Source organism: Leucopleurus acutus (assembly GCF_964270905.1).
Source record: "Leucopleurus acutus genome assembly, chromosome: 2".
NCBI lineage: Eukaryota > Metazoa > Chordata > Mammalia > Artiodactyla > Delphinidae > Leucopleurus > Leucopleurus acutus.
This window is the reverse complement of record NC_139143.1, coordinates 91,981,634-91,991,144: the sequence shown is the minus strand read 5'-3', so window position 1 is coordinate 91,991,144 and position 9,511 is coordinate 91,981,634. Positions and strand designations below refer to the sequence as shown.

The window sequence follows — 9,511 nt, the reverse complement described above, 5'->3', positions numbered from 1 at the left end:
GGGTTACAGGTGGGTCTGAGGGAAAGCCAGGGGGTGCTGTGTACCTTTCTCCCTGCAGCCTCCATCCCAAGGCTTGCAGATGGTCACCCTGGGCAAAATGACTGGAGGGCCGGCACACAGGCTGCTTCCAAAAATTTAATAAATAATGGTTCTTTAAAACTGTATAAACTATAAATTACCATGCAGTCCTTATAATTTAAAATAATTTACAGGTTGAGGTAGGGAGGGGCGCCGGAGAGTGTGGAGGGGGGAGCTGGGAGAGGTTGAAGGCTGCCGGGCCGGTCAGGCTCTCCTCCCAGCTTTCCTGCTGAGCACACACACGCAGGCCGTGTCGATCCGGATGAACCGCCAGGCGGCCTGCTTGCCATCCATGGTCAGCGCCTTGACGAAGGTGTGGGTCGTGGTACAATATGAGTTCCAGTGCTTCGAGTCGATGCCCCGGCATCCGCTGTCGACGGGATTGGGGTCCCGGCACTTGGTCTCAAAAAAGTACTGTTTGAATACACTGTTGTTGATGTTCACCTCTCCCAACACCATCACCTCCTTGCCCTTGATGTCCGTGGCGGTGGCCTTGTCCCCCACCCACACGCTGACGCTGTCGCACACGGAGAACTCCCCCCGGTGGAAGACAGGGTGGGACGACGACCGTTTGCTCCTGTGAGTCCTGTTGAAGGGGGCGGCCCCGCCGGCCTCCAAGTCCAGACCCTGAGCGTCCGCGGCCGCAGGTGGGGGCTGGGTGCTAAACAGCACGCGGGGTGAACGCAGGCGCCGCTTTTTAAACAGTTCCGGGTCCACGGTGATCTTGCGGGTCTGCCCTGCCACCCTGGCGGCTATCGCGGCTGCCGGGCCGCTGTGGGCTCTGCGGAGGGCTGTGTCAAGGGAGTGCTGAAGGTTAGTCCAGTGGGCTTGGGGGATGGCGTGTCCTGCTGGGACATTGCTCTGGGTGTGCGCTTCTGCCTGGACGCCGATCCAAAGAGCTGTGATCAGAGTGTAGAACAACATGGACATTACGCTGTGCACCTGGAATGAAACAGAAGTGAGGATTATTCCACCGAGCACTGGGTGTGGGGCAAGGGCAGTTTCTGGGTCCCTCGGAGTTGACCTCCCAAGAGGATGACGAGGAGGTTTCTCCTGGTGGCTAAAAGCAAGGAGACCCTGGAATTGACCGTTCAAACTGAGACGCTTCTGAGAGTGAAGGGCGGTGCTACAACAGTTACACTGGGATGACAGGCTTAAACAGGGCTGGCTCCGACAACCTGGGTGTCTGGGCACCCCATCTACAGGGTGCACTTTCCCAGGAAGGGACGGAACCCCTGAAATTCTGCCCAGTGGTGTGGTATGAACTCGGCAGTGCTAGTTGCAGAATTCTTCGAGTTCTCTGCCTGCCAGCAAGGCAGCCATGGGCAGGCGGTGTGTGTGCACCTGTGTGAAACAGAATGGCTGGGGAGTGATTCTGACACCTCTCCCAGTGCTGTCTCCTGCCCAACGGCTTGACTCCCCTGGGAAGGCAGTGGGCAGGGCTGCTGGGGACTTGTCTTGAAGCCTCAGCACTGGACACACCCTCTTCAGACAGTAGCACCGGGTCAGCTCTGAGATCTGGTGACTGAAAACCCATGAAGCACCATGTTCGGCAAAAAAAAGTGAACATAGCTCTGGAACCACCTTAGCCAGTCCGTCTATTCAGCCACCAGCCATCTATTCGCGTCTATAAATGTGATACTGATAATGGTTTCTCTTGGCGTGAGTGATGCCTTTCAAATGCATTCGCTTCTAGTTTCTTATTAGTCTGTGAGTTAGGTTAGGATTTATCATCTCTCTTTCATATGCAAGGAAAGTGATCCACAGAAATTAACTAGCAGGCCTACAGCTGCAAACAAAAACTGGACCAGAAATAGAATCCAAACATGACCCCTTACTAAGCCAGTCTACCCTTCCATCCTTCCTTCCTCCCCCACTTTCTCCTTCATTCTTAAGTGCGTCTTTTTAAAAATTATTTGATCTTAAGTGAGAGTAGACCAAATGGCATAAGTCATCTGTCCCCACAAGGCACTGCCAGCCCCTCTTAAGCATGTGCCAGATGGGGCTCTGCACTGCACAGTACTGCTTCCCCACCAGCAGCCACCCCCAGGCCAACTAGCTGTGAGACCAGCTCTGTTCTTGAGCTCACTTTCGGTGAGCTCCTGTGCACACCTGTACGTGTGTACCAGCCATCACCTCTGGAAAGCTTCCCCAGATCTTCCTGGTAGGGTTAGAGGCATCCCCTAGAGAGGGTGTTAAACTTCCAATTTGATCCCTCTCCCTCTCTCTCCCCACAGGTCATTCTGCTCCCTGCCTGCTCTTCCAGCCTGGCATGGGTACCACTTCCTCCTTGAGGTCTGCTCAGATCACCCCAGCGAAAAGCCGTCTCTTCTTGTTCTCAACGTCAGAAGTGTGTGTGTGTGTGTGTGTGTGTGTGTGTGTGTGTGTCTGTGTGTCTGTGTGTCTGTGTGTGTTCTCTCTTACTAAATCAGTGTAGTGGAAAGAACTCTGCACTGCATCTGGGGTTAGGAAAACTTGTTTGGATTCCTAGCCCTGATACTTGTTAGCAGAGGAAAGTCACTTAATCCTCCTGAGCCCTCGTTTCCTCATTGATAAAAAGCAGGCAATAAACACTATTTCACAGGGTTGTTGTTAGGATTAAATAGGTGCTCACACACCTATTTAATTCTGAGTCATTCCAATGTCCTGCGGTCAAGGACTTTTTTTTCTTCCGTTATATTGCTGCTAATTCACTCTCAAAGCACACTCCATACACATCTTTTCCTAGCACATAGGTTTACCTCTGTCAGGCTTCTTCTCAAGACTAATATTTGAGCCTGTCTCCCCACTGGCCGCCAGGTCCCGGAGGGCAGAGCCTGTCTCATCCACCTGCGCACTAGTCACTCCACCCCTTGTCTCCGGTGGTGGTTTGTGCATAACCCTGCGGCCTCTCTGCATACTGTGGATAATCGTTTACTTGTCTGTCTCCCTGAGAGCACTTTGGAAGCGGTGCAATATGAATTTACGGGGGCCATGTGCAGTGCCTGGCATGTAGTAGGTCCTGAAACTCTATAAGGAAAATGAATGAGAGAGTGAATGGGTATGGCCAGAGCAGCTCACCATCTGCCTTCTTTCCACCATGATGCCTGGTTTCTTTTGGATTTTGTGCCTGTGACCACATGCTGCATTCCTAATCTGTTTTAAAGTGATGCATTCTTCTCTGTAATGTACTTCTATTCAGCTGGAAATAGACAGCTCTTTGGTGAGATACCAAGAATAAAACCACCAAATTCTTCTCTCTCTGGTTACTTGGGAAAATGTTTGTGTTTGCTCCAGTTCTCCAGCCAGCCATGCAGAGGAAGCAGTGACACATCTGACTTTTCGACCATCACTGGTTGTGCTGGCTAATGGTCTTGCAGATAAGTGTCCAGCTGATTAGTCAGTTGGCAGCTAATTCAAGCCCTTTGCTTTTGCCTTTTCTTGTTTCATTTCTTTCTGCCTCTCAGTACACATTATCTCTCATCAGGTAGATGAAGGGAGAAGAAATGAAATGGAAATTCATCCCTTTATATCCATGTTAGTAACACTTAGAATTTGGATAGGGAAATGACTAAAAGATTAAAATGTAGGGTTTTGATGGTAATAAGGGACATACTGCTCCCTATTTCCAATTACCAGAGGTTCCCACCTCATTCTGGAGTCCCCTCTTTGGTGAGCTCATCCTCTTCTAAGGAGTCAACTGAAGTTTCTGTGCAGATGATGCCCATGCCAGGATCTCTGGTCCAACTCCTCTTTTGAAAGCCCATTCTGAATCCCCAGCTTCCTGATGGGCAACTCCCCATGGATGCTGACATTTTAAATGCAAGACATCCAAAACAAAAATCGTTGTTCTCATAATCCTCACTAGGATCATCATTCTCCCCTTCCTCCTCTTTACTCAACAGAAACTGCCCCATTTGGGGCCACTTGATGATTTATGAATTAGTTCCACAGCTACTCTATCTTGTGAGCATCTCTCCCCATCCTCCTAAACATGTTTCTCTGCATTTCCTTTTTCTGTTACTGGAGCCACCATTCCTTCATTCACCAGCTCCAAGCCTCAACTCATGACTGGACTCTTCTCTTTCCTCTTTGACCTCCATCCAGCCCTTTTTGTCTGCTTCAGTAGCATCTTTTTTTTATTATTTGTATTTAAAAAAAATCTTATTAGAGTATAGTTGGTTTACAATGTTGTGTTAGTTTCAGGTGTACAGCAAAGTGAATCAGTTATACATATAGATATAGCCACTCTTTTCTTTTTTTTAGTAGTATCTCTTGAAACTATACTTTCTATTCTCACCTCTATGTTTCTATTCTCACCTCTGTGTTCCCGGTTCAGGTCATGGAACAGTCTCCCAGCTGATGTCCTGTACCCTCATCTGTCTTCTCCCAATGCCTACCATCCCTGGCTGCCCCATTTAACTTCTTAAAGAAATGCTCTGATCATATCACCCTGCTCAAAGGATCCAGTGGTGAGTGGTTGTCTAGTATGCCACTAGGTTGCTCAGCCTGGCAGACAGACCCTGCTCTCCTTCTACTCCCTTCACATATTTTGCATTCCAGGCAAACAGAATTCCTCAGAGGCAGTGCTTCCCCCCTGTTGCCCTCGGTTCAAACTCTTTTGTGCCAGGCATTCTTCCCTCTGTCCCTCCCTGTGTCTTTTCTGCTCTCCACCTCCGCTGGTTAGAGTCCTTCCTGTTGGCTTTAACACCCACCATAATAGCCGCCTCCACTGGGGAGCTTTTCCTATTTCCAAAGAGACCAGTTCTCTCCCTTCTCCATCTCTAAAAGCATTTCCTTAATGCTCTTTTTTTTTTTTAAGATTGAGATATAGTAATATATATGTTTATTTATTAATGTATAAAATAATAAGGTCGGGGAGCATAACTAATAATTACCTTGATTTCGATATAGTGATGAGCATGGATTTTTTGCTATGAAGTGATAAAAAATACCTCTTTTTTGTTTTACATCTTTATTGGAGTATAATTGCTTTACAATGGTGTGTTACTTTCTGCTTTATAACAAAGTGAATCAGTTATACATATACATATGTTCCCTCTTGCGTCTCCCTCCCTCCCACCCTCTCTATCCCACCCCTCTAGGTGGTCACAAAGCACCCAGCTGATCTCCCTGTGCTATGCGGCTGCTTCCCACTAGCTATCTATTTTACATTTGGTAGTGTATATATGTCCATTGCCACTCTCTCACTTTGTCACAGCTTACCCTTCCCCCTCCCCATATCCTCAAGTCCATTCTCTAGTAGGTCTGTGTCTTTATTCCCGTCTTACCCCTAGGTTCTTCATGACATTTTTTTTTCTTAGATTCCATATATATGTGTTAGCATACGGTATTTGTCTTTCTCTTTCTGACTTACTTCACTCTGTATGACAGACTCTAGGTCCATCCACCTCTTAATGCTCTTTTACGGCAACGTATTCCCCTCTTATCCTCCCACCTAGAGGGTAAAGTCCCTGGAGGCAGAAACACATCCTCTCCATCTTTGTCGTGTGCACGTGACCTAGCCCTCGCAGGGAGCTCCACCTCTTAAGAGTCAGTGAGTGTGTGAACAAGTCTCCTCCTTCTGTGTCCCTTAATTTCTCCATCTGAGTGGTGATGTTTAAGGTGTCTTCCAACTCTGACACTCTTTGGGTTTAAGCAAGTATAAAATTTTCTGCTCTGCTAGAACTCTGCTGGTTCTACTCAACTGACTACACAGAATTCTTAAAGCCTAATGCGCTACTCCTCATTGCACTGTCCAGATAACCTGTCGTACCTGGTGGCATTTGATCACAGTGGAGGTTTGCATCGTGGAGAGATTGTTTTATTGTTTCATTGAGATTTTAAAATGTTGCAAATATATCTCTCATTTGGGTCTTAGAGTAAAAGGTTTTTGTTTTTTTTAATCGACTTACTCATAACAGAATGCCCCTATAATCTTAAAAAAAAAAAGTCTTTCGTTTAAAAATCATGAGTGGATAAGAAAGAAAAGAAAAATTAGTGTGTTTTCTATTCTAGTAATTGAAAGCACAAAGCACTGTCTACAAAAGAACATTCTCTCCTTGACGTGAACCAGGGGAGGAGTTTTACTTATTTATTTTTTAAAACAACCTTTGAAGCCTTTCTTCTGAAGAGATGACAGTCCTCGCTGGGGCTTCACTAAGCAGAGACCTGTGAGCAGAATGATTAGCTGGGGAAGATGCAGTTAGGAGCTCACATGATGGAACATGTTCTGTTTAACGTGTGAATGTTCTGTGTTTGTTCTGCTCCCACCAGAATGGAAGATAAATGACTAAAAGTTGAGGGACCTGTCAGGGGCCTTTTATCCATCTACTCAAGGTCCGCCCAGCTTTCTTCACCCTCTCCCAGGCCAAAGGTACATTCTGTGGCTTTCCAGTGGTTCACACACTCCAATAATAAGAGGAGTTTCCTGCACCAGGTGAATGATTTCACACAGGTTCTGGCCTCACCTGAATAGGTGATGAAGCTGCTGGGCAGAGCTAAACAACTGGTCCACCTCTGTGGCCAGGACAGCTGATGGCGCTGGGGGGCCCGGCGACCGTGCCTTTGGAGGTGCATTGTAGAGGGAGAGAGAGAATTCCTGCCTTTGCGGGAGGAGTGTCGAGAGTGAGCTGTTAGTGATTCTCAGGCTAGAGATTAGATCAGCGAACCAGGGTCACTAAGCGTTAGTAGAAGAGGAAATCCTCGTGGCTGAGGAAATCCAACCTCCTCCTCCATCTCACTCGCCACATTACGAGTGCGGGTCAGGAATCGTTTCTTGTTTTACACTTGGCCTCCACCTGCAACGTAAACTGGCTGCTGTCTTCAGCCTGGGACTCAGTTGGGTGTTGGGGCCTGCATGGAGTGAGCTTCCCAGGGAGAAATCCCTGAGGCAGCAGCGCAGAAAGGCACGGACAGAATAAACTCCAGCTCCTCTGCAAGCATCTCCCAGGCTGAATTTATTATGGGGAAGCGTGAACTGGAAGGGACGTCAGAGTTGATCAAGGCCAGAGGTTCAGTGCATTAGAGTCACCTGGAGGACTTGTTAAACCACAGACTGCCGAGCCCACCCCCAGAGTTTCTGATTCAGTAGGTCTGGGGTGGGGCCCGAAAATCTGCATTTCCCACAAGTTCCCAGGTGATACTGATGCTGCTGGTTTGGACACCACATTTTGAGAACCACTCATCGAGTCCAATCCTTGAACCTTAGAGAGGAGAGAAATGGGCCTTGGAGAGGCTCAGCGACCTGGGGTTATGCAGCTAGTGAGTGGCAGGCTCTGCACGTGGGCGTTTGGCATTGCTCAGCCTCAGCTGCTCTAGAGGCAAGAGGCCTGAGGCCACACACGGACTGTAATTGATGGGCCCTGGGCTGCGTTTACTCAACCTCCAACATCAAAATGAAAATTCTGTTCAACAGGGTGTGAGTTTTACCGTCCTGAAGCCATAAATCCAGATTCCAGGGAATAGTTGGACATTTAATTGTTTTATATCTTATTTATCGGGTTTCTAGACATCATGCAGACTTGATCCAAAAGCACTTAAAATGCCCACGATAGAAATATGCAGCCAGAAAGCACTAGCAGGTGCAGGCACCTGTGGATTTATTCTCTACTCCAGGATGGAATGGAAACAGAATCTACTGGTCTGAATTCTTAGAGACACATCTTAAAATGAATGAGGAGAGATCATAATTACATCACGATCAATTTAATTGTCTCATTACCCATCACAACAAACCTAGTAGGTGGGTCTTATTCTTCCCATTTTAAGGAGGAGGAAACAGAGACAGTAATAGTAAATAACTTGACCACAGGCAGAAGCCTGGTGGAAGTGGAACTCACCCCTGTCTTCAGACCTGGAGCTCTCCCCACCCTCCACTCCACGGCCAAGGGCATGAAGAGTGATCAGGGACCTTCAGTCTCATAAGATCACCTGCTCGGACAGACCGGGAGCTGTGTGGAGGGTCTGACTGGCACTGTCTATTTGAGACTCTGTGTTCTGTGCCTTCAGAGGTGTGTGGCTCAGACTCTTATCATGTCCTTGGAAGCCATGGGGCCAGCCTGAGAGCATGGGCGATGTCCTCTCCAGATGAGCTAGGAGGGCCACATGTGCTGGGTCACTAGGAGCCACCCGGGTCCCTGCTGATTAACAGCTGGCACTGATGCCCCATCCTCAGCCTGGGGCTCATTTCCAGTTGTCCTGGCAGCTCTAGAGCTAGGAACCTCGGTGAGACAGATGCCTCTCGGGTGCTTACCTCAGTGTGGCCAGGACAGAAAGCTGCTCCTTCAGAAAAGCTGTTATTGGGCCCAGACGCTGAGCTGAGCTTGGGTCCAGCATGCCATCCAGCCCCTTGGACTGCACGACCCCGGGCCAGGACTCTGTGGGAGGAGAGAGCTGGCATTAGATCGGCTCTTCACTACGTTCTCTAGTGGACGGGTAGCTGTGTCCCAAGCAGGAGGGGAGGGAGGGGCCAACACAACAAACCCTGTTTTCTTTCTTTCTTTCTTTTTTAAATTAATTAATTAATTTACTTATTTTGGTTGCATTGGGTCTTTGTTGCTGCGCGCGGGCTTTCTCTAGTTGTGGCAAGCGGGGCCTACTCTTTGTTGTGGTGCATGGGCTTCTTACTGCGGTGGCTTCTCTTGTTGCGGAGCACGGGCTCTAGGCACGCGAGCTCAGTAGTTGTGGCACGTGGGCTCAGTAGTTGTGGCTCGTGCGCTCTAGAGCACAGGCTTAGTAGTTGTGGCGCATGGGCTTAGTTGCTCCGTGGCATGTGGGATCTTCCCGGGCCAGGGCTCGAATCCATGTCCCCTGCACTGGCAGGTGGATTCTTAACCACTGCGCCACCAGGGATGTCCCAAACCCTGTTTTCTTGAGTGTTGGGACTTTACCAGCATCAGGACCAAAGGAGAAGACAGAGCTCAGCTACCAAAATTGCCAGGGGCCTGAACTTGCACAGACCTGCGGCAGCACCTGCCTCTCACTCTTGTGCCAGAGCTCTTGGTTTCTGCCTGGACACAGTCTATGGCTGATCTTACACACAGTGTTTGTGCTTCTAGTCCCACATCAGAGTCCTGCTCTAGCAGGCCCCTAATCCAGGATTGAAATGGAATTATTCTGTACATTATACCCGCAGATACAGTAGACCCAACTCTGGACCAGCTTAACTAAGGTAAATTACTCAGAAGAAAAAGTCCTGACAATTGAGAACACGTTGGTGTTTTGATGAGAATCTAGAACAAGTCATGGTGGCAAAGAAGGCAACCTGACCACTTGATAGATAACAGAGAGCTGTTACAGAACTAGGACGCCAATCTCAGATTTTAGGAAAGTCACATTTTACGAATCAGGAGCTAGGGAGCTGATGCAATGAGCTGATGCAAAAGTTCTATTCAATTTTAGGTTGTAGTTCCTAGAAGCAATGGTAGGTGTCTGTTCTTTTACTTCTATAAAC

General features: G+C 48.3%; 1 protein-coding gene across 1 annotated transcript; it reads right to left on the bottom strand.

Moving 5' to 3' along the window:
• Positions 1-282: 282 nt before the first annotated feature.
• Positions 283-8,428, bottom strand: NGF (nerve growth factor; the record flags this gene model as incomplete). The annotated part of the gene is made up of 2 exons (XM_082832492.1): positions 8,312-8,428; positions 283-1,020 (listed from the first exon to the last, which is right to left on the bottom strand). Exon 2 carries the CDS (start codon positions 1,006-1,008, stop codon positions 283-285), a length of 726 nt encoding a protein of 241 aa, XP_082688618.1. The 5' UTR covers positions 1,009-1,020; positions 8,312-8,428.
• Positions 8,429-9,511: the final 1,083 nt, after the last annotated feature.